The following is a 27,723-nucleotide window of genomic DNA, read 5'->3' on the forward strand; positions in this document are numbered from 1 at the left end:
CCTGGGTGTCCTTGTCCTTACATCCTGATATGTCACCACCCTCAGACTGGATCTGTATCATATGTCTTATATTCATGCTTCATTCAGGGCCCAGCACAGAGAAAGCAGTCAGTAAATGCTGGTGGATGCGGGAAGTTAGTTAGCAAAAGCCCTCCTTCAGGCTCTGCTTCTCTGAAGGGCTTCCACTGGGAGAGAGTCATACAGTGGGTGATGATGCTTATATCAAAGCCTTTCCCCCTCAGCCACCACCGAGTGCTCAGATGTGCACCCAAAGTGCTCTGATCTCTAATTGTTTCCCCTGGAGCAGGGCAGGACTGGGCAGCAATGAGCAGGAGGATGCAGTGACCGTGTGGCGCTGTGTGTGTGTGTGTGTGTGTGTGTGCGCGCGCGCGCGTGCCCGCGAGTCCGCATCTCAGTACACACAGCGACGTCCACCAACAAAGACACCACAGCAGCCAGGGGTAGAAACAACTAGTGTATTGATTTGGGGAGGAGAGAAGGGGTGCAGATGGGAAACGGGAAGGCAAGGGTTCTTTAGTGTTTGCCAAAACCACTGCCACACCCCTCCACCTCCTCTTGCCTTCCTCCTCCACGATGGGTGCCAGCAGGATCTCCCCCTTTCCAGTGACCTCCCTCTCCCTCCTCCCAGCACCCCACTTGGCTTCAACCTCCAGTGACTGCACAGAGCCCACCCAGGCTCTAAAGCTAGGGAAGGCAGCTCAAACTCACCTTTCTTCTCCCTTCTTCCACCTCCCACCTCATTCCCATCTCTTGTCTAAATAAAATACAGAAAAGCAAGCGCAGCTGGTACCTGGGAGAATGGACTCACCCCGGGGCTGGGGGCAGGGATGGGGACTGGGGGTGGGGCAGGCAGAGGAACCTCAACCAGGTGTAGTGGAATCACGGGAGGCCAAGCCCAGGGGCCCAGCTCAAGCCGTCCTCTCTCTTTCTCTCTCTCCCTCTGGGAGGCTGGCCTGGCAGTGAGCCTGCTGTCCAGAGGAGGCTGGCGGAGAAGCCTCCATGCCTGCCTCTCAGGCACCATGTCACGGGGTCCCCGGGGTGGGGGCAGCAGCCAGGGCAGAAAAGCAGAAGCTAGCCTCTATAAAAGCACCCCTTTCCCTTGGCTTCTAGAGGAAGCCCTCTTTGGTTTTAAGGCAGATGTGGAGTTTCCTGGAAGCAGGGAAAAGGAAGGGAGGAGAAATTAGGATTGAGATAGATGCTTTTTTTTTTTTTTTTTTTTTTGCTTGTGTTTTCCTTCAGTATAAAACCACTGTAGAAAATAACTTCTCTTAGAAAAAAAAAATACAGAAGAAAAAAACCAAAGGGTTATTTTTCTTTGGCTTTGAGCCCCCTCCCATGAGGTGCAGGGCAGGGGGTGGGCATGAAGTGAGGAGGAAGCAGGAAGCCTCCACCCCCACCCCTGCCTGGCAGGTCCCAGATTACATGATGCTGCAGTTCTGGGGGCTCTACGAGAGAAGACAGAGGAGAGGGGTGTGAGCAGCAGGGCCTGGACCTGCACCCTCCCTCCCCTGGCTCCTACAAGGGAGGTAGCATCTCCCCCATCTCTCACACTCCAGCCCTGACCCTGCCCTCCAGTCTGGGGCTCAGACAAGAGGGGCAGGATGCAGGGGTGGGCTGTCTAGGACTCAGGCTCTGGGGAGGAGGCTCCCACTCCCCCGGGCTGCGGAAGAGAAGGCAGGCTCTCCCCCCTGCAAGGCCACCTCGTCCTACCCCTTGATGACTAGTGACCCGCCTGCAGGGTTTGGAGACAAAGCAAAGACAACTCACCTGGGTTCGGGGGCTGGAGTTGCCCAGGAGGTAGGAGCGGGTGACCAGATTGTCCCCGAAGCTGCCACCCCCACTGCCCCCCACACTGCGGTAGCTGCGAGTGACTGTGACACTGGAGGCAGAAGAGCCAGAGGAGATGGGTCCGCCCACCTGGGCTCCTGAGCCGCTGGCAGATGCCTTGTCGGCAGGCTGCCCGCAGGTCCCGCACAGCACGGTGCGCGAGCGCAGGTTGTACTCAGCGGGGTCCCCCGAGCTGGTGCAGTGGGAGCCCTGGGAAGGGAGACAAGGCTCAGGCGGGACGGCGAGTCTGGGACTGACCACTCAGGCCCAACCAGGGTCCAGGCTCCTGCAGGCTCCCAGCCACCAGGCAGGAAGGTGGGGTTCTGTGCCCAAGGAGCCAGCGGGCAACAGGGCTTTGGGAGGCCAGGGGCCAGGAGGAGGGGAGGGAAGACATAAAAGGGGAGAAGGCTCAGGAAGACTTGGGGACAGAGAACCAGAGAGGGGACTCTGACTCTGTTCTAGCTACTCTGAGCTTAAGAGGAAAAGAAGAGAGAAAGGGAGCAAGCTCGTAGGGCAGCAGGCATGCACTATTAATTGGAGGAGGGGCAGGAATGAGAGAGAACATTCTTGCAGGAAAAATGAGGGAAATGAGAGGATATGCATGCAACAGGAATGGGGGAGAGAGGCAGGGCGGGCATGCCCCACGTCTGTCCTCCCTTCCCTTTCCCAGGAGACAAATCCAGACTCTTGTCCACTGTTCCTACAGGAATATTCCATGGCATCAGAAAGTTCCCACTCCCTTCCTTACCAGAGTAGGGCACCCAGACACCTGGGTTCCCTGTTCAAGGTATAGGGAGGAGAGAGAAGAAAGGCCAGGCCAGCGAGTGAAGTTCCAAAACATTCTTTAATGAAAAGATTTTTGGCACAGGGAGGCTGGGGAGAGGCTGCCCCCAGGCCTGGCTGGGTGGCCCCAGTGCAGGCTGGGCCTCAGCGGCGGCTACCACTCACGTGGTGGTGATGGAGCAGGTCATCTCCATCCTCATCCTCGTCGTCCTCAACCACAGTCACTGAGCGCACCAGCTTGCGCATGGCCACCTCCTGGCAAGGACATGGGACCAGCCCCAAGGGTCAGGGCCAGGGAAGGGTTGTGCAGCATGTCTACCCCAGTGAACACCTGTAACTTTCTTGTGGCCTGCCCTTTGTCCGGCCTGCTTCTTACTCTGTCCTCTGTGGTGACGGAGCTAAGGAACTCATTTCCACTCCAGAGGGACACTGTCAAGCTCTCCGGGTAGGAGTATGGCTCTGCCTTTAACAATCCTCACAGTCTAACTTCTACCCCTTGTGCTGTTGAGGAAGCATCTTTTGGTTTGCCTACTGGGTGGGGAAGTCTGGGGCCTGCAACAGAGAGCTCTAGAAAGGGGCCCTGAATTGACTAACTTGGGTTGGGGGAAGCTGGCTCCGATGTTGGCCACCAGCGGGAACCTCATCCAGCAAGCAGCCAGGCCCAGGCCTACTTACTTCCCCAGTGGAGTTGATGAGAGCAGTGCGCAGGCTGTTCCCGCAGCCCCAGGTGTTCTGTGCCTTCCACACCAGGTCAGTAGGGGGGCTATGGGTGGCCCCAGCTCCTGCAGCCCAGATCTGGAGAGGAGAAAAGGACACTTACCCCAGTGCTCCCATCGCCACCCAAGGCCTCCCCAGAGTCCCAAGTGCCCTGCCACTCACCGTTACCACCTGCCCAGCCTTTAGGGTGAACTTTGGTGGGAAGCGGTAAGTCAGCAAGGGATCATCTCCATTCTGGCGCTTGATCTGCCAATTGCCCATGGACTGGTCCTGCCAGGAAGATAGGGAAGAGGAAGGTGGGGGAGGCTCAACCAGGCTTTTGGGTCTATCTTGCTCAAGGGCCCAGCCCTCTGCCCGCCTGCAATTGAGGCCTCTCCTTCCATCTACACCCACCCCTGTCACTGTCCTTCCCCCTGGGGATAATAGCCATGATCTGTGGACACATACGCAGAGCCAGGCACACGGATATCTTATCTTTCATCTTCCTGACAACTCAAAGACTTAGGGATCATTATTCGTCCCCATTTTACAGATAAGGAAACTGATGCTCTGAGAGGTTAAATAATCTGCTCAAGGTCTCACAGCCAAAGAGTCCAGGAGCCAGGCCTGGAACTAGAGTGTGGAGGAGATATACAGGCTCACCCTGCTCCACCCTCTGAGGGGAGGGATGTTCCTCTCTCCACATGCCATCCCTCTGTCTTGCCACTCTCTCCCTGATGCAGCTGTATCCCCTTAGACCCTGACCAGGAGCCTACCTCATTGGACTTGTTACGCAGCCGGACAAACTTGCCCTCCTCGTCCACCTCCTCCACGGCCACACGCCCACTAGTGCGTGCGTGCTGTGAGAAGCTGCTGCGGCTCTCGGACTCCAGCTTGCGCTTTTTGGTGACGCTGCCCCCACCCTGTGTCTGGGATGAGTGGGAGGAAGCACGGCCGCGGCTACGCTGCGAGGTGGGGCTGGGGGACAGGCGTAGCCTGGGAAGAGGGAGACCAAGTGGGGGTCTAGTCAAGGCCACTTGCCGGCCAGAGGACACCGCCAGCACCTCCCTGACATCTCCCCAGCTCACCTCTCCTCCTCGCCCTCCAGGAGCTTGCGGTAGGCATGGATCTCCATGTCCAGGGCCAGCTTGATGTCCAGAAGCTCCTGGTACTCATCCAGCTGCTGCTGCATCCTTGCCCGCATCTCGGCCATCTCCCGCTCCTTTTCCGCTAGCAGCCGCCGGCTGGTGTCCCGCTCACGGGCCAGCGAGTCCTCCAGGTCTCGAAGCTTCGCCTCCTTGGCTGCCAGCTGCAAGGGGGTGGGAGGGTTTGGTGAGCTCCCAAGGGCCCTAAGTATGGGGAAGGAGGGACGTGGGTCGGCCTAGGAGACACCTGGCTACCCTCTCCAGGATCTGCAATCAGAGGCTTCCCTAGAGCCCTCATCAGAGCCCATCACAAGCTCTAAACATAGTCTTGGCTGGAAACTGGGAAGTCCTTCCCCTTGTCTAACTGAAACCTCTCGTTCTGAGGCTAGACCCTTTTTCTCCTGTTACGAATGGCACAGCCAGCTAGAACAATACTGATGCTTTTAACACCTCACATTGCAGATCTTATGGTAACTCTGAGTTGGGGAGATTAAGAACAGCCTCCATTTTCGAAAGTGAAAACCAAAGCCCTGAGAAGTGAAGGTGAGGTAAGAGTGTACAGAAACAGCACACAGGCCATCTGACTCCACATCCTGCGGCCCTTCTCTGTGGTCCAGGGGACACATTTCATCCCTCTCCTCCTCAGGAACCCCCCCGCCCCAACCCCAGGCTTCCGGCCTGCATCCTGCCCAGACTCCAGGCCCCTGGAGGGAGGGGTGAGGTGGGGTATCACCTGCTTCTGGAGCTGGCTGAGCTGAGCGGAGAGGCTGTCAATGCGGATGCGAGACTGCTGCAGCTCCTCGTGGGCGGCCCCCACCAGGTTGCTGTTCCTCTCAGCAGACTGCCTGGCATTGTCCAGCTGGAGGGAAGGACACAAAGTTATGACTGTGGTGACTGGGAGCGGTGGAGGCACAGGCCTGAGTTGGGCATCACTGCTATAGCCTCAGGTCCTGAGCCACCCTGAGCTCCCTGCCACCATCTGCCTGATCCCAAGGAATAGCCCAGCGTGGGCAAGGGTAGGGCTGCCGAGGGCAGAGGTAGTGAGGGAACCAGCGGAGAGCAAGCACCTTGGCGGAATAAGTCTTCTCCAGCTCCTTCTTGTACTGCTCCACCTGGTCCTCATGCTGGGCCCGCAGTTCCTGCAGGGCGTCTGCCAGCCGGCTCTCAAACTCACGCTGCTTCCCATTGTCAATCTCCACCAGCCGTGTCTCATGACGGCGCTTGGTCTCACGCAGCTCCTGGAAGGGTTGGAACAAGGACACATAAACCAAAATCAGAATTAGTTCCTGGGAGGCCAAGACCCAGGGGCGGGGCTCCCTGCCCAGCCCTACTCCACGAGCCACTACCAGCCCTACTTTAACCTGGGAGCTGAATGCTGGCTACCCCCAACTCCCTGTCTACTAGGGCAAGGGACACAGGAAGGCGAGCTCTGCATGCAGCTGGTCCCCCCTAGCCCAGCCCAAGTCTGTCATCACCCAGTCCCAGCTCTCTGGCCTGCAAAGCATAGTCCCCACCTCACTGTAGATATTCTTCTGGAAGTCCAGTTCCTCCTTCATGGTCTGCAGCCTGTTCTCAGCATCCACCCGCCGTAGCATCTCATCCTGAAGTTGCTTCTTGGCCTCACCCAGGGCTGCCTCAAGCTGTGAGGAAGCAGGCAGAGGTGAGGAAAAGGGGTCACAGAACACAATGACTGAAAGGAAGCTGAGAGGTGGGTTGCTGCCCGTGCACCCCTTTATACATGTGGAAACAGGTCCAGGGAAGGACAGCCTTGGGTGCCTGCAGAGGTCAGGACATCTCACTCACTCTCAGCAGGTACTGTGCTAAGAAAGAAAAGATGTATCTAATACAAAAAAGTAGCCGGGCATGGTGGCACATGCCGTAGTCCCAGCTACTCAGGAGGCTGAGGTACAAAAATCACTTGAACCCAGGAGGTGGAGGTTGCAGTGAGCCGAGATCGCACTACTGCACTCAAGCCAGGGCAACTCAGCGAGACTCTGTCTCAAAAAAAAGAAAAGAAAAGATATATGCCCCCCCAACCACAGGACTCCCTTCTCTGGCACAACATAGCAAATGCTATAAAGGAGGTATGTGCAAAGTACTGAGGGGACATGAGAGAAGAAACCAAAGTAAGCCTGGGGTAGTTGTGGGGGGCTCTGGGAAGGCCTCCAAGAGGCTAAGACCCAAGGGACAGGCTAGCAGGGCCTACAGAGAGTTACTGTCATGACTTCAAGGGCAGAAACAAGCATGTACAGACACAGAGGTATGAAGGCATGCATGTTCTGGGGTCTTTGGAAAGATCAGTCCTGCTGAAGCCTGAAGTATGGGGTGGGAAGGGATGGGAGAGGTGGCTGGGTCAGTAGGCAGGGGCTGGCACATGAAGAGATGCCCTTATCTGCCATGAAAAGAACCTGAGGATGTTTGAGCAGGGGAGCACCAGGCTTAGATTTTCTTTTCTTCTTTTTTTATTTATTTATTTATTTTTATTTTTTATTTTTTATTTATTTATTTTATTTATTTATTTATTTATTTTTTGAGACGGAGTCTCGCTGTGTCTCCCAGGCTGGAGTGCAGTGGCGTGATCTCGGCTCACTGCAAGCTCCGCCTCCCGGGTTCACGCCATTCTCCCGCCTCAGCCTCCCAAGTAGCTGAGACTACAGGCGCCCGCCACCACGCCCGGCTAGTTTTTTGTATTTTTAGTAGAGACGGGGTTTCACCATGTTAGCCAGGATAGTCTCGATCTCCTGACCTCGTGATCCACCCGCCTCAGCCTCCCAAAGTGCTGGGATTACAGGCTTGAGCCACCGTGCCCGGCCTTTTATTTATTTTTTTTGAGACGGAGTCTTGCTCTGTCACCCAGGCTGGAGTGCAATGGTGCGATCTCGGCTCACTGCAAGCTCCGCCTCCCAGGTTCACGCCATTCTCCTGCCTCAGCCTCCCGACTAGCTGGGACTAAGGGCACCTGCCACCAGGCCTGGCTAATTTTTTGTATTTTTAGTAGAGACGGGGTTTCACCGTGTTAGCCAGGATGGTCTCGATCTCCTGACCTTGGGATCTGCTGGCCTCTCAAAGTGTTGGGATTACAGGCGTGAGCCACCGCACCTGGCCTCTTTTTTTTTTTTTGAGACAGAGTCTCACTCTGTCGCCAGGCAAGACATGCAGTGGCGCAATCTCGGCTCATTGCAACCTCCACGTCCCAGGTTCAAGCGATTCTCCTGCCTCAGCTTCCCAAGTAGCTGGGACTACAGGCACGCGCCATCACACCCAGCTGATTTTTGTATTTTTAGTAGAGACGGGGTTTCACCATGCTGGCCAGGATGGTCTCGATCTCTTGACCTCGTGATCCGCCCAGCCGTATGCTTAGATTTTCATTTAAGAAAGCACAGGCTGGGCTAAGTGTGGTGGCTCATGCCTATAATCCCAGCACATTGGGAGACTGAGGCAGGAAGAACTCTCATGGCCAGGAGTTCAAGACCAGCCTCAACAACATAGAGAAAACACGTTTTGCCGGGCGTGGTGGCTCACACCTGTAATCCCAGCACTTTGGGAGGCCGAGGCGGGCAGAACACCTGAGGTCAGGAGTTCAAGACCAGCCTGGCCAACATGGTGAAACCCCATCTCTACTAAAAATACAAAAAGCAGCTGGGCGTGGTGGTGGGCACCTCTAATCCCAGCTACTCAGGAGGCTGAGGCAGGAGAATGGCTTGAACCCGGGAGACGGAGGTTACAGTGAGCCGAGATTGTGCCATTGCACTCCAGCCTGGGTGACAGAGTAAGACTCCGTCTCGAAAGAAAAGACAGAGAGAGAGAGAACATGTCTCTATTTATAAAGAAAACAGGGCGGCCAGGCGCGGTGGCTCAAGCCTGTAATCCCAGCACTTTGGGAAGCTGAGACGGGCGGATCACGAGGTCAGGAGATCGAGACCATCCTGGCTAACACGGTGAAACCCCGTCTCTACTAAAAAATACAAAAAAACTAGCCGGGCGAGGTGGTGGGCACCTGTAGTCCCAGCTGCTCGGGAGGCTGAGGCAGGAGAATGGCGTGAACCCGGGAGGCGGAGCTTGCAGTGAGCCAAGATCGCACCACTGCACTCCAGCCTGGGCGACAGAGCAAGACTCTGCCTCAAAAAAAAAAAAGAAAGAAAGAAAAAGAAAAACAGGGCAAGGAAGCACAGGCTGATCAGTGCATCCAGGAAGGGCTGGGGGAGGGGTACAACTGGGAGGCAGCAGACCAGACCCAGGAGGAAGGTGGCCCAGCCTTGGTTTGGTGGCTTCTCCGGGTCTTTCCCTGGTACACTGTGATGTTAGGGCCTGGGAAGGGAAAGAACCCAGGATGGAAATTTGGCCACTGACTCTCATCCTGGCCCCGCTATGAACAGATGAGACTGTGAAATAAACTGCTTTTTTGATTCCTAGCTTTTATTTATTATTTATTATTTATTTTTATTTTTTTAATTTTTTGAGATGGAGTCTCGCTCTGTCACCTAGGCTGGAGTGCAGTGACCCGATCTCGGCTCATTGCAACCTCCACCTCCCGGGTTCAAGCGATTCTCCTGCCTCAGCCTCCCAAGTAGCTGGGATTACAGGTGGGATTACTGGTCTCCAACTCCTGACCTCAAATGACCCACCCGCCTCGGCCTCCCAAAGCGCTAGGATCATAGGCATGAGCCACCACGCCTGGCCCAATTCCTAGCTTTTAACACGATAAACTGGAGAAGAGTGTTTTGAAAGTAAAGGCCACTATATATACACAAAGCATTATTAACACATGTCCCATATGTAATTAGCCATCCACTTCTTTTTTTTTTTTTTTTTTTTTTTTGAGACGGAGTCTCGCTCTGTCGCCCAGGCTGGAGTGCAGTGGCGCGATCTCAGCTCACTGCAAGCTCCACCTCCCAGGTTCATGCCATTCTCCTGCCTCAGCCTCCCAAGTAGCTGGGACTACAGGCGCCTGCCATCACGTCCGGCTAATTTTTTGTATTTTTAGTAGAGATGGGTTTCACCGTGTTAGCCAGGATGGTCTCGATCTCCTGACCTCGTGATCTGTCCGCCTCAGCCTCCCAAAGTGCTGGGATTACAGGTGTGAGCCACCACGCCTGGCCTCCTGGATTATTTTAAATTCACTGTGGTAGATCCCATGGGCAGTCAAATTAGGATAAGATGTGGCCTCAGTGGCTGAAATGACTCTAGGACAGGTGAATGGCTCTGAAATCAGGTGGCAGGTCAGACCAGGCACCACATGGGGGAGGGCCTAGGTAGAAGAGTGAGTGTACATGTGTTAGGTAGGGCCATGGGCAGGCCCTGCAGGGTGGCCTCACCTTGGCCACCTGGCCCCGCAGATCATGCAGCTCGCCCTCCAGCGTGCGCTTCTCACTGAGAGCAGTGCTCAGTGCGGCCTCCTTGGAATTGAGCAGAGCCTCCAAGTCCTTCAGCCGAGCCTGAGCAGCCATCAGGTCACCCTCCTTCTTGGTATTGCTAAAGAAGAGAGGGGAGAGTGGATTTAAGAGAAGGAATCTGCGTGCCTAGACAGTGCCAGGCTCCCAAGAGGTCAACCATGGGGGCTGGCGCTGCTGTCCCTGCAACTACCAGGAGAGGGCATCCTTGCATTAGGTTGGTTTGCATCTGCTTGCCTCTGGGGCTGGGCTCCCACCTCCCCAAGGTCTCTGAAAACCCCCTTCCTGCTTCTCCACCCTTCCCATGAGTCAGGGCTCAGGAACGTGCCTGGGGCCAAGGGCAGAGCTCTACCCCGTGATATGAATGCTTTTCCCTCTCTCTCCTCCCATTCTTTCCCAAAGAGACAGGGGCACCTTTGTCTCCTGCCCCTTCCCACACAGGGCCTTAGCCTTCTCCCTGGACTCCACCCACTTCCCTTTGGCCAAGCTTCCCTCCCTCAGAGAAGCCTGACAACTAAGCTCATGGCCCACTTGTCCCTAGCACTTCTCGGTCTGAGCCCCAAAGGTACTGGTCACCTCTCCTAGTCCCTTTTACACATGTGGGACTGTGGGGAAGGAAAGTCTGGTTAGAGTTCAGAGGGACCTCAGACAAGGACAACCAGGCACAATATTGACCCTTTCCTTTCTCAGGACCCAGTCTGGGTGCCCTGATCTGCACTGAACAGAGGGGTCCCTGCCTCCGTCCCTCCTGCCTCATCCATGCCCTGGGAGAAGGCTGAGCCCTATCCATCTACCACAGCCTCAGCATCTGCCTCCAGGTGTGGATCCCAGGCCTCCAGGTCTATCTGGGCCCCAGCTTTAAGCCTCCCTGCTCCTCAAAGTGGGTAAAGCTTTAGCTATAACCAGTCAAACGGAGCTGTCTCTGCCACCTCCTTCACCTTTTCTGGGCCCCTGATTATTTTTGCTAGTGGACTGGAGAAATAGTCTTATTTTCTTAAAAACCTCCAGAGAACCCAGGAACTTTCTAGATGTTACAATCCCTTCACAAATATAGGGTGAGAGAAAGCAGCAGACCCAGGGAGTGGAGGGAAAGATCCAAAGGACCTGGTTCCAGCTGCCATCTGTAACTCATCAGTGCTTAAGCATGAGCCCACCACAGCAGATGGAAAAAAGGAAAACCAAGCGTGGGCAGAAGGAAAAATCTATCCTGGAAAGGAGAAAAGCAGTCCTGCCAACATTTTTCTCCTACCACAAAAGCCCTAAACTCCAAGAGGCCCAGCAATTCACTCTGAAGAGGGATAGGGAAGGCTAGATGTGCAGAAGCTCTGGAGGACGAGACCCAGGCGGTGTTCTGCCATCAGCTTAGGAGAGTCCAAAAAAGGAGTCACCCCCACCTCCCCCACCAGGCAGAGAGGAGGATAGAGTGACACTCAGAGGGGCAGGGGAAGGACGTGAAAAGTCAGAGGGAGCTCCCCCAGCCTGCACACTTGCTCAGCCCAGGCCTCTGGCCACACCTCAGAACAAGTTGTTTAATGCAAGTGTCTGTCTCCTGCAAAAAAGAGCCCCTTCCAGAACCGGAGAATGTATTCCCTCCTCTGTCTCAGTCAGAAAAGCTAAAAATAAAGTCAAAACCCAGCTCAGGTTTTGGCTGCCATCCGGCCCAGCCCCTGGCTGGGAGCACAGCCCCAACTTTCCATGACTTCAGAACTTTTCCGAAGCTGAAGCAGCTGCAGGGGGAGGAGGGAGAATGAAGAAAAACCGCTGGTAAAGTGACTGGGGCAGACTTAGATTCCGAGCTCCTTGGGCTGACTCCCAGGCTGGCTGGGGCTTCCCAGAAGAGGCCTCCCTACCCTGAAGGCTAACGGCTGCAGATGGCTGTACTGGGAGGCTCTCAGAATTTAGAGAACTAGAAGGAGCTTAGAGTTGGTTCAGCTCAACCCTCTCCCTTTTATAGATGAGGAAACTGAGGCACAGAGGAGGAAGGTGAATGGCCCAGTGTCAATTACCGCAAGCCAGCAGCAGCATTCCAGTCAATTCTAGCTGCTGATCTAAGGTTCTTCCTTCTCCACCTCACTGCTTTCCTAAGCCACAAGTTCCAGAGAGAACGGAGAAGCCAGGAGGAGGAAGAGGGCAGACACTATGGCACAAAGTGTTCCCCCGACCAGCCAGCCTGAGCTGAAAGCTGTAAGGCAATGGGATGATTTCCGATGTCTCAAGGGCACCTCTTCCCTAGTCCTGTCTCCCCAGCCTCCTTAGGTACCAGGAGGAATTCCAGGAGTTCCCCCTGGTAACAGCCTTTCCTTGCCAGTGCCTGGCAGATACCAACTGAGGAAAACAGAGATGCATGGTCCTGTGCCCTGCGAGCTTATGGGCTGATGAGGACAGAAGTTTTTTCTTCAGGCTAACCTCTTCACCTTCTGCTGCTTGCAAAAGTAGTGGTGGCAGTGATAATAATAACATAACAGCAAACACTTACATAGAGCCTATTAGGTACCAAGCACTGCTCTAAATATTATAATGTTAATTCATGTCATTTTCACAGCTACCCTATGCGATAGGTGCTATTCCTATGCAATTGAGGAAATAGGCACAGAAAGCTACGTCCAGGGTCCCGCAGCAAGAAGACAGGGGAGCTGGAAATCCATACTATACCACTTTGGCACAAGCCACAGTATATGGTCTCCAAAGAAAGTAAGGGGGCTGACTGGGCGTGGTAGCTCACACCTGTAATCCCAGCACTTTGGGAGGCTGAGGCAGGTGGATCACTTGAGACCAGGAGTTCGAGACCAGCCTGCCAACATGGTGAAACCCTGACTCTATTAAAAATACAAAAACTAGTTGGGCATGGTGGTGCACGTCCGTAGTCCCAGCTACTTGGGAGGCTGAGACATGAGAATTGCTTGAGCCTGGGAGGCAGAGGTTGTAGTGAGTCGAGATTGTGCCACTGTACTCCAGCCTGGGCAACAGAGTGAGACTCTATCTCAACAACAACAACAACAACAACAAAAAAGTAGCTGGGTATGGTGGTGGGCACCTGTAGTCCCAGCTGCTCAAGAGGCTGAGGTAGGAGGATCACTTGAACTCGGGAGGCAGAGGTTGCAGTGAGCCAAGACTGTGCCACTGCACCACGGCATGGGTGACAGAGTGAGACTCCATCTCAAAAAAAATACAAAAAGAAAGTAAGGGGGGTATATATCTTTCCCTCGTGGAGGTTTTGACTATCACTGCAAAGAGAGGAGATTAAGGGACCAAGACACACCCTGCAGATGAGAGAAACCACGAGCAGAGAGGGAAGCGAGGAAGAACCTTTGTGGTTTTCTTAGTCAGGCACAGGGAGCTCCCATCTGCAGGGAAGAAGCCACTATCACCCATGGGCTCATGACTCAGACCTCAGGAGCTCTGTGGCCAGGGAGCCACACGCACACCCCGAGAAATGACTAGGGATACAGTAGAGCCCAGCGTCTCTCCTCCCTCCTCCCTGCCCCTGCCCCCAAGCGCCATTTCCTTCCTAGGAGGGGCCCTCAGACCTAGCAGGGACCAAAGTAGACCCTGGCCAGGCATTCAGCCCCAGGGTGGTGGTGCAGCCCAGTCCACTGGGGGCTGGCATCAGGAAAGCTGGGCACATGCTGAGTGCCGTCCCCATGCTGGGTTGGCAGGGAGGACAGGGTGGGGCAGGCCAGAGGAGCTGGGAAGGGTGGGAACCTGGGCCCCTCAGGTGATTCATGCTCAGGCACACAATACCCAGGCAGGGGTCGGGAAATCCTCTAGTGCTCACAGGGGAGACCCTGGCTTTGCGCGCGTCCTGCCCCAGGCCGGGTGCTGTGCCAACAGAGCGCCAGTCCTTTCCCTTGCATCCTCCAGGTTCCCCAAGCACAGGAGTGGCTGCATCCCAGCGGCCTCGTGAGGCGAGAAGGGCTGGGCATCCTGTTTCTAACTCTTCCCATCACTGGCAAATCTGATCTCAGAAAGAGGGAAGAGAGGGGGTAGGGAGGAGAACAGAGAGGAAAGAATAAGGTAGAAATGAGAGCTGACACTTGCAAGTGTGACCCAAAGCAGTGGTCTGCAGGGTTGTGCCTGGTGGGACAAGGAAGCCTGGCTCCCGGGCTGCAGCAGGCCTGGGCCCTTGGGGCTGTTTGGGGAAGAAAGGCACCAGCACAGCAAAGGGGCTGGGTGGGCACCAGGCCAGGCACTGACCCACCCTCTGAGTCACCCTGCTCAGCCCAACTCTGATGCCAGATATGGAAGCCAGGGCCGGCCACAGGCCTGTTTGGGCCCGGTTGCTGGGGGCAACATGCTAGGCCCGAGGGAGAGGCCTCCGTTTCCTCTTCCAGTCTGGGGGAGAAGCAAGAGGGGCAGACACTGTGGCTAAAAATAACAAGTGGGAGGGGAAGACAAAGGGGAGGTGGAGGAGCTGGCCCAGCCCTGCAGGGACTCCTTAGACCCAGTCCCCGGCACCCCAGCTCACCAGCCCTCAGAGTTCCCCATCGCCAGGCAGCACACAGGAAGGGAGCAGAAGAGCAGAGGGTCTCCCAGCCCCTGGGCATTTCCTATCTCCCAGGAACGTCGCCCCCTGTGGCCAGGTGGGTACAGGAAGTCCACCTGGTGGCAAATGCTCTCCTGTATCCTCCTGGGCATCTAATTTTTTTAATTTTAATTTAAAAATTTTTCATTTATTATTATTATTATTATTACTACTATTATTATTATTTTGAGATGGAGTCTCATTTTGTCACCCAGGCTGGAGTGCAGTGGTGCAATCTAGGCTCACTGCAACCTCTGCCTCCCAGGTTCAAGTGATTCTCCTGCTTCTCAGCCTCCCGAGTAGCTGGATTACAGGCCTGCACCACCATGCCGGGCTAATTTTTCTATTTTTAGTAGAGACAGAGTTTCACCATGTTGGCCAGGCTGGTCTCAAACTCCTGACCTCAGGTGATCCACCCGCCTCTACCTCCCAAAATGCTGGGATTACAGGCATGAGCCACCACACCCGGCCTCTATTTTATTATTTTTTCTTTTTCTTTTTTTTTTTCTTTTTGAGTCTCGCTCTGTCGCCCAGGCTGGAGTGCAGTGGTGCGATCTCGGCTCACTGCAAGCTCCGCCTCCCAGGTTCAAGCGATTCTCCTGCCTCAGACTCCTGAGTAGCTGGGACTATAGGTACCCGCCACCATGCCTGGCTAATTTTTGTATTTTTAGTAGAGACGGGGTTTCACTGTGTTTGCCAGGATGGTCTCAATCTCCTGACCTCGTGATCCACCCGCCTCGGCTTCCCAAAGTGCTGGGATTACAGGCGTGAGCCACCACGCCCGGCCATTATTATTTTTGAGACAGAATCTCGCTCTGTTGCCCAGGCTGGAGTGTAGTGGCATGATCTCGGCTCACTGAAACCTCCACCTCCTGGGTTCAAGCAATTCTTGTGCCTCAGCCTCCAGAGTAGCTGGGATTACAGGTGCCTGCCACCACATCCAGCTAATTTTTGGCATTTTTAGTAGAGATAGGGTTTCACCACGTTGGCCAGACTGGTCTTGCACTCCTGGCCTCACATGATCCTCCTGCCTCAGCCTCCCAAAGTCCTGGGATTACAGGTGTGAGCCACTGCACCCAGCCCCTCCTGGATACCTAGACCTCTGCCCAGGCTGACTTCCTGCCATGTGACGAGGCGTCTTCTGCTGACACCCCAAGTCAGTCTGCACGCTCCTACCACCCCTCCTCCTTTGGTTCCAGCAACTCCTCCTACTGCAATATATCCTCCTTCCCTCTGTCCCTCCCTCTCATTCACCCAAAACCTCCCTACCCCTTATCCTACTTGAGCTTGTCTCAGCTCTGCCCTGCTGATTTCAGCCAGTGTTGGGTCGTGGGGCTTTTTCTGTGTGTCCCCCAAATACCCTGAGACTAGACGGTTCACAGGCTCAAGGCTTCTAGAGGAACCTTCTCCTGAACCAACTCCTGTGCTTTTACAGGGGGAAACTAAGGCCTGGAGACGGGTAGGCTCAGGCACTAAAAACCTGCCCCCAGGTCACCTGAGGACATTCACAGCAGATTGGTGCAAAACATAGAAAATGGCACGATACACACAGACACTGCAGAGAGTAACACACAGAGATCCAGTAAGACAGTCTGGGAAGCGTGTCTGCCTCTGACTCACGTGCTGGGAGATACCCCAGTCAGAGAGTGACACGGAGGTCTAGTGAAACTGCCACTCCCACCCACACTCAAATATACACATACCCACACCTTTGGGTCATGAGGTTTGATAGCTCCCACCCACCCCCACAAAGTAACCACTGCTTGGTTTCCTGGCTAGTCTGTGGGTCTGCGACCACTCGGGTAAGGGCAGGATATGGAGACTTCCCCTCCCTGGCATTCGAGGTGCTATCCCTCTCTGGAAAGGAGACCTTAAAGAGAGGAACTGAGGCTGGGCGCGGTGGCTCATGCCTGTAATCCCAGCACTTTGGGAAGCCAAGGTGGGTGGATCACGAGGTCAGGAGTTTGAGACCATCCTGGCCAAGATGGTGAAATCCCATCTGTACTAAAAATAAAAAAATTAGCCAGGCATGGTGGCGGGTACCTATAGTCCCAGCTATTCGGGAGGCTGAGGCAGGAGAATTGCTTGAACCCAGGAGGCGGAGGTTTCAGTGAACTGAAATCACGCCATTGCATTCCCGCCTGGGCAACAGAGTGAGACTCCATCTCAAAAAATTAAAAAAAAATAATAAATAAATTAGCTGGGCATGGTGGCACATGCCTGTAATCTCAGCTACTCAGGAGACTGAGGCAGGAGAATATCTTGAACCCGGGAGGCGGAGGTTGCAGTGAGCAAGATTGTGCCACTGCACTCCAGCCTGGGCAACAGAGCGAGACTCTGTCTCAAAAAAAAAAAAAGAGAGAGAGAGAGGGGAACTGAGGGGGTTAGCTGTTCCAGAGACTTAGAAGCCCTTTGAGCCTTCCCCAAACCCCAACCTGTGAAGTTCTGCATATCGTACACCTCAAAAGCCCATAGGTGCCCCAGGATGGAACACCCCGACCTCCTCACACAGGCACGTGCACCCACAGCAGGCATGGCTCTGCTTCCACACGCTTCCCTTGGGCGTGCGTGACACCTGCCAAACAGTCAAATATGCCAGGGTCTGAGGTCTCTCAGATCCCCTTCCAGAGCCACCAGGCTCCCAGCTGTCCTCCCCTAAGACAAAGCCAGGTCTTAATTCCAGGCAGAGGGAGGGGCTGAAGTAGGGAGAACTGGTGCCGAGAGAGGGATAGGAGGCCTGTTGACATGTTCAGACGCAACTCCAGTAGAAGCGCTGGGCCTGGCAGGGGGCCAGGCCTGAGTCACAGCTGCTGGGCGTATCAACATGGCATTGTACAGAGGCAGGAGAAGCCTGAGGCCAGAGGCCAGGGCACTGGGGTCCCGGACAATGGGCGACTGGCTTCCTCACCAGCCGCCCCCTGCAAGGTCTCCTGCCAAGTGCCACTTTTCTTCTTCCTGGCCTCTCTCTCCAGAAGTCATTCCTGTGTTGTCACAAAAATGCAGGGGTGGGGCTTGGGGATAGAGCAAAAGAAGTCGTGGCTGGAGGAGGGAGGGATGGCCTAAGAAGATAGTAGAATGTCCTGAAGCGGGAGGGAGGGAGGCCAGTGACCAAAAGGAGGGACATTTAGGGGATTCTCTTCACAAGAAGCCAATTCAGCAGCCCCTTAACTCTCCATCTGGTGGCACATAGTTATTAAACCTGAGGACACTGGGAGAGAGTGGAAGCCACACCCCAAGGTCAGGAGAAGAACTGGGGGAGGACCTAGGCAGTCTGGTCTCACTGCATTCCAGCTCTAGCCTCAGAAGACACAGCTGTCTCCTAGCCGGCAGAAGGTGGCAGTGTTAGAGCTTTGGGAAGAAAGGGGAACCTTGGTGACCCCAAATAGCCTCCTCTCAACTGCCCAGAACCTAGACCCCTTGAAATGAAGTCTAGCTCCCCTGAGCCAGCCCTAAAAGGACTCATGTGTCCTATCCCCCTTCCATTTGTCCCCGTCAAATTCAGACCACGGTCCTTCTTGCTGCAACTTGAATGTAGTTCTCAAGAAAAGGCCACGCCTCAGCCTCTGCTTCCCTGACTAGACAAGCTTAGGGTCTCCTGTCCACTCTCCACTCTGCCCTCTACCGTGACTCAGCGCCCCTGCCGGGCCTGGGATCTCAGCCAGAATTATTCCTGGCTTGGGCAGGCGGGATTCCGGCTTCCTCTCTCACAACTTGGGGGAGGCAAGGGTGAGGGGAGGACTCCCCTTCCCAAACTCTATCCCCTTCCTTAAGGGATTGGTAGGGGCCAAGACCTCCTCCCAGCCCAGCCACAGGTTGGGGGAGCCAGTACGGGTGCCGGAAGGGTGGAAGGTGGGCAGCCCAAGGTCACTGTGCCCCTCCCTCGGGTTCCAGGCACTGTTCTCTAATCCTGGCCAGCTCTAAGGTAACAGTCCTGCCTCTCCTAGGCCTTCGCCCTAGCCCCCAACGCGGGTCAACGGGAGCCATTCCTGTGCCGAGTCTCCCTTTCCTACTCTATGACACAGCCCTTTCTACCGTCTAGAAGGGAGAGGCATTGAAAACGAGTTGTCCTTTCCTAGTAGCAATGAAAACAAAGCATTTGCCAAGAGGGTAATATCACAATTTAACCATTTCTAATAAACTTTCATGAGGAAATAGACAAATGTGGTAGTATTTTTAATTCCACAGCTTGTGGGAAACATTTCCATTGAGAACAGCGTTAGCTATTAACTATATTCACATTATTTATATTTGATTTTACTATTAATAACTTGGCATTTTAGAGGACTGTTTTCCCACTTTGTGGGTCACTGTACTACTTTGGAACCTAAAAGGTCTCTGGAGAGTTTCTGCTCCAATCCCTTTCTTTTACAGCTAAGGAAAGCCAGAGAGGGGAGGTGATTTGCTCAAGGTCACACAGCAATTTAGTGAAAGGGCCACTCCCAGAACTAAGGGCACTGAGGGCTAGGGTGTCTACTATATCACAATGCCTGTCATTTTGTTGGTGGATCACCTTGTCCCTTATTTATTTATTTATTATTAGTATTACTTTTTTGAGATGGAGTCTTGCTCTGTCACCCTGGCTGGAGTGCAGTGGCGCGTTCTCCTGGGTTCAAGCAATTTCTGGCTAATTTTTGTATTTTTAGTAAAGGCAGGGTTTCACCATGTTGTCCAGGCTGGTCTCGAACTCCTGACCTGAAGTGATCTGTCCCCCTCGGCCTCTCAAAGTGCTGGGATTACAGGCGTGAGCCACTGCGCCTGGCTTGCCTTGCCCCTTATTGAGGGATAAGAGACCCTGCAATCTTCCAGAGATCTCCTATAATATTAGAGCTCGGCCTGTCAGTACACTGGGCCCCCAAGGAGGTGAGAATGGAATGAACCCTGCCCCCGTGTCTGGGCCTCTGAAGACTTGGTCTTGGCTGCTGCAGCTGCTAGGGGCGGCGAGGGGCTGGGGAGGAGGGAAGCGAGCGGGAGGGGAGCAGAAAGCACAGTTGGTAGGTGAAGGGATCTCCTACCAGTTGTCGGCCCAGCTGTCCTGGGCTTCAGCGCAGACACTAAGCTACTAAATCACTGGGGGGTGGACCTGGGAGTGGGGGCAATGGGCACATCCATGCAAGAGTAAGTCTCAGACTCCTGGAGGCCAGGGGAAGTGCCAAGCAAGGGCACTAATAGTGGGAAGGCAATAGGGGGTCCTAGTGAGGAATTATTCTCTTTTTTGTTTCTCTTGGGCTCTTTAAGTACTTCTCACCCCCAGGTTTAGCTGCACCCTTCTTCTTTCTCTTTGAATCAGAATGTGGATTTGGGCTGGGGTGCAGTGGCTCTCACCTGTAATTCCAGCACTTTGGGAGGTCAAGGTGGGTGGATTGCTTAAGCACAGGAGTTCAAGACCAGCCTGGGTAACATGATGAAACCCAGTCTCTACTAAAAATAGAAAAATTAGCCGAGCATGTGGCACGTGCCTATAGTCCCAGCTACTTGGGAGGCTGAGGTGGGAGGATCACTTGAGCCCGGGAGGTGGAGATTGCAGTAAGCCAAGATCATGCCACTGCACTCCAGGCTGGGCCAGAGAGCGAGACTGTCTAAAAAAAAAAAAAAAAAAAAAAAAAAAAAAATTTGGTAGTGGAGGGTTGGAGAGGTAACACCAGGAGGTACCCTCAGATAAAGCCCAGGGCCCATGCATCCTCAAAGGTCTCCAATCCCATTAACTTAATGGGCCTGCCAAAAGGCACAGCTTCCTTTCAATCCAGGTGGACAATTCCCATGACAAGTCTCGAGATACTCTCAAGACAAGAATCACGAGCCTCCCAGGGCTCTGACGGTCTCACGATTGGGGGCTAGCAGGGGTCCTGGGTCTTTCCAGGTATAGGCTGGAGCAAAGGCTATTGATCATATGCTAACAGGCCCTGCAGGAGAGCAGTTTTTTTTTTTTCTTCTTTTTCAGAGACAGGGTCTTTCTCTGTCTCCCAGGCTGGAGTGCAGTAGTGCAGTCATAGCTCACAATAGCCTCAAACTCCTGGCTTCAGGTGATCCTCCTGCCTCAGCTTCCCGAGTAGCTGGAACTACAGGTGTTGACCGGCTAATTTTTTGTACAGAAGGGGGTCTTGCTATGTTGCCCAGGCTGGTCTCAAACTCCTGGCCTCAAGTGATCCTCCTGCCTTAGCCTCCCAAAGCACTGGGATTGCAGGCATGAGCCACCAAGTATGGTCATAGAGCATTAAGGTATCACTGGCCCCAGAGCAGAATTTCCAGGCTGCAGAAGTGAGCCTCAGCTACCTGACTTCACCTTACCTCACCCTCTAGATCCTCCCTCCAACCTGTCCCCCAAGCTAGAGAAGTGAGGCTTAATGGTAAGAGCACACCCAACTGGAAGTCACAAGGTCTGTGCTCAAGTGCTGACCTATCACCCCTTTACTGTGTGACATGGGAAAAGCCTCTGTGCCTCTGTGGCCTTTGCTGTTCTTGTCTTCATCAGAGGCTACATGAACTGGAGCCTGCATCTCCCTGCGTGTCCACACTGGGGCTGCAACAGTGGGCAATCCAGGAAGTTGTCGAGCACCAGGGCCTCGCTGGGGTGGAAGTAGTGCTTCTGCTTTGTGGACCTGGGATCTCCCCACTTCTGACTCAGCCTTCCTCCATCAGTTTCACATGGGAAGGCACAGACCCTGGCACTATCCTGCAGCCCAATCCATGGCTCTGAACTCAACTCTGGATTCTAATTACTTGTGCATGTTGCCTGTCTAGAGAGAGCTATGGTTCCAGACACCACCAGAGGGTCTAAGGAAGGAGCCAGGCAAGGGACTCCAGGATTCAATGGGGAGGGGGGCAGAAGATGTAGACATTCAGACCACCATTCCTCTCTTTAAGACAACTGCTGTCTCCACCCTGTCTCCTGCTGTCTCCTGTAAAGCCACCAGGGTGGGAGGGAGGGGGGCAGCATCTGAGTCATCCACCCAGTTGTCTTGCCTGGGGTGGGGCCCAGCTGCAAGCCTGGACTCTAGATGGGCTTCCCTGGTGCTTACAACCTTCCCATTCTGCCTGCACTTGGGTATCCAAATCCCTTGGGCTACAGACTAGAAAGAGACAGAGAAGGGGCAGGGGGGACCAGGTATGGTAGCTCATGCCTACAAATCCCAGCACTTTGGGAGGCCAAGGCCAAGGTAGGTGGATTGCTTGAGCCCAGGAGTTCGAGACCAGCTTGGGCAACACGGTGAAACGCCATCTGTACAAAATATATAAAAAATTAGTGGCCAGGTGCGGTGGCTTACGCCTGTAATCCCAGCACTTTGGAAGGCCAAGGCGGACAGATCAAAAGGTCAGGAGTTCGAGACCAGCCTGGCCAGCATGGTGAAACCTCGTCTCTACTAAAAATACAAAAAATTAGCCGGGCGTGGTAGCAGGCGCCTGTAGTCCCAGCTACTCGGGAGGCCGAGGCAGGAGAATCACTTGAACTTGGGAGGCAGAGGTTGCAGTGAGCCGAGATCATACCACTGCACTCCAGCCTGGGCAACAGAGTGAGATTCCATCTCAAAAAATAATAATAATTAGCTGGGGGCTGGGTGCGGTGGCTCACGTCTGTAATTCCAGCACTTTGGGAGGCCGAGGCAGGTGGATCATGAGGTCAAGAGATGGAGACCATCCTGGACGACATGGTGAAACCCCGTCTCTACTAAAAATACCAAAATTAACTGGGCATGGTGGCATGTGCCTGTAGTCCCAGCTAATTGGGAGGCTGACGCAGGAGAAGCGCTTGAACCCAGGAGGTGGAGGTTGCAATGAGCCGAGATCGCACCACTGCACTCAAGCCTGGCGACAGAACAAGATTCTGTCTCAGAAAAAAAAAAAAAAAAAAAATTAGCTGGGCATGGTGGCACACACCTGTAATCCCAGCTACTCAGGAAGTTGAGGTGGGAGAATCACCAGAACCTGGGAGGTTGACGTTGCATGAGCTGTGATCACGCCACTGCACTCCAGCCTGGGCAACAGAACGAGACCCTGTCTCAAAAAAAGGAGAGAGAGAGTACTGGGAAAAGGGGTTTCTTCTTGGAGCCTATAATCCAGCCAAACAGAAGGTCCCCCAAACTCCTGAGTGTGGTTGAGGTACCCAGGCTAAGTCAAAAATTGCTACAGGATCTTACAAACAATTCTCCATCCCAACTCCAAATCTGGCCCTGAACTCTGAGCTCTAATTAAACATTAAACCAGACAACACCTTTTCTCTAGGCTTTGGTGGGAGGGGTTGGGAAAATGCCTTTTTTCCTCCCCCAAATTCTTTACCCACTTCTCTACCTCACCCTGAGCACAGCAGACCCAACAGGGAGTGACCAATCCTGGCTCCTCCTACTGTGGGCATAGAAGAGGACAGACACTCCAGTCTGAGTCCCCTTTGTCTTCACCCCACTTTCTATCAGCTTGGGATCCAGGTGTGCAAATCCACCTCTCTTTTCCGGAAGCCCAGCCTTCCCAGCCAGGATCAGTGGGGGAGAACAGAGGCAGGTGGCTAAATATAACAAGTACACACAACACCCCCGCCCTGCCCCATGTGCGCACATACCCGCCTGGTGTCCCAGGCCTGGACAGCTGCACTAGGAGGCAGAGGAGACAAGCTGGCGTGGTTGGATGAGCAAGACTATCGAATCCATTCAACCTGTTTCCTGATCAAAGTTTTAACCAGAAAACTGCTAAAACTGCTAAAAATGTCCTTCACAGGGATTTGGTAGTTGAGTGGAATGGTTAAGAATGCATCGAGGCCGGGCGCGGTGGCTCAAGCCTGTAATCCCAGCACTTTGGGAGGCCGAGACGGGCGGATCACGAGGTCAGGAGATCGAGACCATCCTGGCTAACACAGTGAAACCCCGTCTCTACTAAAAATACAAAAACTTAGCCGGGCGAGGTGGCAGGCGCCTGTAGTCCCAGCTACTCGGGAGGCTGAGGCAGGAGAATGGCGTGAACCCGGGAGGCGGAGCTTGCAGTGAGCTGAGATCCGGCCACTGCACTCCAGCCTGGGTGACAGAGCGAGACTCCGTCTCAAAAAAAAAAAAAAAAAAAAAAAAAAAAAAAAGAATGCATCGAATTCTCTGGGTCTCCCCTTCCTTGCTTCCTTTCTGTCTTGCTAACTAAATTGTTCATATCACTAGTAGAAAAACGACAGGCCTGGCGTCAAGCCCGGTGGCTCATGCCTGTAATTCCAGTGCTTTGGGAGGCCGAGGCAGGAGGATTGCTTGAGGCCAAAACTTCAGAACCAGCAGAGCAACATAGCAAGTTTCCATCTTTACAAACAAAAAGGAAAAAAAAAAAATTAGCCAAGCGTGGTGGTGCCTGCCCTTAGTCTCAGCTATTTGGGAAGCTGAGACGGGAGGATCACTTGAGCCCAGTAGGAGTTCCAGGCTGCAACAAGTTATGATTGCACCATTGCGCTCTAGCCTGAGCAACAGGGCAAGGCCCTGTCTCTGAAAAATACAATAAAAATAAAGAAAAGGACAGGTGCGGTCTCCTTCAGCAGAAATAAAGTTTGAGGTTGGGCCCAGTGGCTCACGCCCTGTAATCCCAGCACTTTGGGAGGCCAAGGCAGGAGGATTGCTTGAACCCAGGAGTTCAAGAGCAGTGTGGGCAACTTGGCAAAACCCCATCTCTATAAAATAATACAAAAACATTAGCTGTGAGTTGTGGTGCTTGCCTGTGCTCCCAGCTACTCAGGAGGCTGAGGCAGGAGGATGGCTTGAGCCAGGGAAGTGGAGGCTGCAGTGAGCCATGACCTTGCCACTGCACTCCAGCCTGGGTAACAGAGTGAAACCCTATCTCAAGAAAAAAAGAAGCCAGGCGCAGTGGCTCACACCTTTAGCCCCAACACTTTGGGAGGCGGAGGTAGGCAGATGACTTGAGGTTAGGAGTTCGAGACCACCCTGGCCAACCTGGTGAAACACCGTCTCTACTAAAAATACAAAATTTAGCTGGGTGTGGTGGCCGGCACCTGTTGTCCCAGCTACTTGGGAGGCTGAGGCAGAAGCATGGCTTGAACCCAGGAGGCAGAGGTTGCAGTGAGCCGAGATCACACTACTGTACTCCAGCCTGGACAACAAAGCGAGACTCCGTCTCAAAAAAACAAAATAAAGGTTGATGGCCGGGCATGGTGGCTCATGCCTGTAATCCCAGCACTCTGGGAGGCTGAGGTGGGTGGATCATTTGAAGGCAGGAGTTTGAGACCAGTCTAGTCAACATGGTGAAACCCTGTCTCTACTAAAAATACAAAAAAAAAAAAAAAAAAAAAATTAGCTGGGTGTGGTGGCTCACGCCTGTAATCCCAGCTACTCGGGAGGCTGAGGCAGGAGAATCTCTTGAGCCTGGGAGGTGGTGGTTGCGGTGAGCCAAGATCGCACCACTTCATTCCAGTCTGGGTAACAGAGTGAGACCCTGTCTCAAAAAAAAAAAAAAAAGAAAGAAAGAAAAAAAGGTTGAGCCTGTTTTCCTACACACAACTTCTACTGACTCTTCAGAAAGAAGGGCTATGGGCCCGGCGTGGTGGCTCGCGCCTGTAATCCTAGGACTTTGGGAGGCCAAGGTAGGTGGATCACCTGAGGTTGGGAGTTCAAGACTAGCATGACCAACATGAAGAAACCCCTTCTCTACTAAAAATACAAAATTAGCCCGGCATGGTGGCACATGCCTGTAATCTCAGCTACTTGGGAGGCTGAGGCAGGAGAATCGCTTAAACCTGGGAGGCAGAGGTTGCGGTGAGCCGAGATTGTGCCATTGCACTCTAGCCTGGGCAACAAAAGCGAAACTCCATTTTCAAAAAAAAAAAAGGGCGATGGATCTGCCACACCCACCACACCTAGCAAAGGGTTTTGGGAAGAGCAGAAGTTTGGAGTAGTTGATAAAAGGGAGAGAAGAACTCAAAGCCAACAGCCCTTTATGGCTCTCCAAGCCCTGTTAGTGCTCTTAGCCTGGGTCTGCATAGAGAAAGGGAAGGCAGGAAGAAGGGAACCAAATTTTGGGGGGACTGGAAGAGGAAGGCCTATACTTCCAAGCTCCCAAGGCTTTTTTAGGAAAGAAGAAGGTGGAGTTGAGCAGGGTGGGGTAGGGTGGGGCAGGGGTGGGTAAAGTAGGAGTGGCCTGAAGCTTCCAACGGCTGGATTTCAAAAATGTCACTGTATTCCAGCACTTTAATAAGACAAAGATCAAAACGTCAGCAGCTAAGAGGATGGGCCTGAGCAAAGACTGCCTGGCCTGGCTGGGAAAATGAAAGTGGCTCACTCCAAGGAGGGAAGGACAGTGCCCCCAACCCTCGAAGACACGAGGCAGTGGGCCAAGGGAGGAGTGCGGCCAGACCTGGGCATAACACAACTTCCTGAGCTGGGAGCCTCTGCCCTCTGCCTCCCTCCCTCCCTTGCATTCCTGGGCCAAGCAGGCCAAGGGCTGTGGGAGCTGCGGGGGAGCCAATCTCCCGATCTCCCATCTCCCGGAGCTCTTTTGGTGGGCCTGTCAGAGCCCAAGGAAGGTCCCAGACACGCAGAGTGGCAGAGTGAGGGACAGCTTCCCAACCCTTAGAACCCCGGAAAAGGTCATGCCGAGGGGGCCACCGCCAAGCCCTCGGGAGGGAAAAGGGGGATTGCCCTGCCTTTCTCACCTCTCTCCAACACGCTGGACAGATGCCAGCTTGGGAGTCATGTCTTAGTGGGCATCATGTGTTCAGAGCCAGCTTGGGCAAAGCTGGCACCAGTGCCAAGCCCGCCAACAAAGTTCTAACAGGACCCTTTCTGCTACTCATATGTGTCCTGGGTGCCCAGAGTTCTTCGAGCTGGCAGGGCTAGTTCTGTTTTGCTTAAGCCCCTCCCGCAGGCTCCAAATAGCTGGCAAATCCCAATCTGACCGAATTCGGGCAGGCCCCAGCCCTAACTTGTCCCTGATACCCCCACCATTCCTTATATCCCCCCCGCCCTCTCCCAGAGACCACCTCTTCCCTCTCTGTCCTGTCTTGACAATTCCCCTTGACACTGCCAGTCACTCGCTGGGGGCAGTTCCGGGAAGGGAGGAGACTATGGCAAAGTTATCGGCCTCCAGGCCCTCTCACTCCCTTCCTGCAGTCGGCCAGGGGCGCCGGCCAGCCGCCCTCTCCACTCCCCGCCAGGCACGCAGCCACCTGGGCGAACTCACCGCGCTTTCAGCTCCTTAAACTCCTCACGCACTTTGCTCAGCTCCAGCTGCAGGCGGGCACGCTCCTTGGCCACTGAGTCGAGGGTCTTGCGGGCATCCCCGAGCTCGGCCTCGTAGGCGGCCTTGATGCCGGACACCTCGCGGCTGACCACCTCTTCAGACTCGGTGATGCGAAGGCGCAGCCCTGCGTTCTCCGTTTCCAGCGAGCGAACACGGTCGATGTAGACCGCCAAGCGATCATTGAGCTCCTGCAGGTCCTCCTTCTCCTGCAGCCGGGTGATGCGGGTGGGCGACAGCGGAGTGGAACTGGCCTGCGCCCCGCTGCGGGTGGCGCGCCGCTGGGACGGGGTCTCCATGGCCGGCAGGTTGGCAGCGCTGCCCGCGGGGCAGGGGTCCCGGAAAGGGCTCGGGGCTCGGGCAGAAGGACGGAGACTGCTCGGAGTCGGAGTGCGCCGGCCGGCTGGCTCTCGGCTTGCTACTGGCAGGCGTGGGGATCTGGGCCGAGCGCTGTTGGACCTCGGGATCTGGGTTGGCTGGTGTAGGTGCTGCGCTCCCGCGAACACTGAGTCACCGACGCCGGGGCAAAGGCTCTAATAGGTCCTCGTCTGAAGGGAGGAGTGGCCACTGCTCTTAAAGGGGCAGTCCCAGATCCATGGGGGTGGGGGCAGGAGTGGTGAGGAGGGGGAAAGACCGTTGGGGTGTGGCGGAGTCGAGCCCCACCCTCTCCAGCGCACCCCTAACTGCGTGAGGCTTAAGCTTCCCCTCTCTTGGCTGCTCAGTACTGCCGGCTCCAAGCTTGCCCCCATTGCCTCAGACCTTCTGGGCTAGAGGGCAGAGCCAAGGAGGGAGAGTGGGTGGGCAAAAGGGTGGGGGAGAAAGAGAGGGAAGTGGGTGCAAAGCAAGGGAGAGGGTCAGGCAGGCAGGGCTGGGAGCCAGGAAAGTGGGGGGAGGGCTGAGGCTGGTGCCCATCAGTGTGACTCACCCTTCTTCCACCACTGGCTCCCCCTGTCCTCCCAGTAGTAATAGTGAGTCACCCCAACCCCCCCTCCACACGTGGGCAGCCCATTCAGAGCTGCATCTCAGTGTGCCAGGAGTGGGGTGGAGAAGGAATGCCTGGGTTCCCTGGGGGGAACAAAGTTCTGGAACCTGAGTTCCTTTATGCCCCCAATTTGGGGCCAGGGATCAAGGAGTT

General features: G+C 54.5%; 1 protein-coding gene across 2 annotated transcripts; it reads right to left on the minus strand.

Moving 5' to 3' along the window:
* Nucleotides 1–462: 462 nt before the first annotated feature.
* On the minus strand, nucleotides 463–27,095 carry LMNA (lamin A/C). 2 transcript variants are annotated; one of them, XM_045371898.2, is made up of 12 exons: nucleotides 26,532–27,095; nucleotides 9,788–9,944; nucleotides 5,987–6,112; nucleotides 5,540–5,710; nucleotides 5,206–5,331; nucleotides 4,416–4,636; nucleotides 4,104–4,323; nucleotides 3,511–3,618; nucleotides 3,307–3,426; nucleotides 2,797–2,886; nucleotides 1,789–2,058; nucleotides 463–1,170 (listed from the first exon to the last, which is right to left on the minus strand). In XM_045371898.2, the coding sequence occupies exons 1-12, from the start codon at nucleotides 26,885–26,887 to the stop codon at nucleotides 1,150–1,152; spliced, it is 1,986 nt and encodes a 661-aa protein (XP_045227833.1). In that variant the 5' UTR covers nucleotides 26,888–27,095; the 3' UTR covers nucleotides 463–1,149. The 2 variants fall into 2 exon arrangements, with proteins under 2 accessions (XP_045227833.1, XP_005541542.1); XM_005541485.4 differs by having other exon boundaries at nucleotides 463–1,466.
* Nucleotides 27,096–27,723: the final 628 nt, after the last annotated feature.

This window comes from Macaca fascicularis, chromosome 1 (assembly GCF_037993035.2).
Source record: "Macaca fascicularis isolate 582-1 chromosome 1, T2T-MFA8v1.1".
In the NCBI taxonomy this organism is placed as follows: domain Eukaryota; kingdom Metazoa; phylum Chordata; class Mammalia; order Primates; family Cercopithecidae; genus Macaca; species Macaca fascicularis.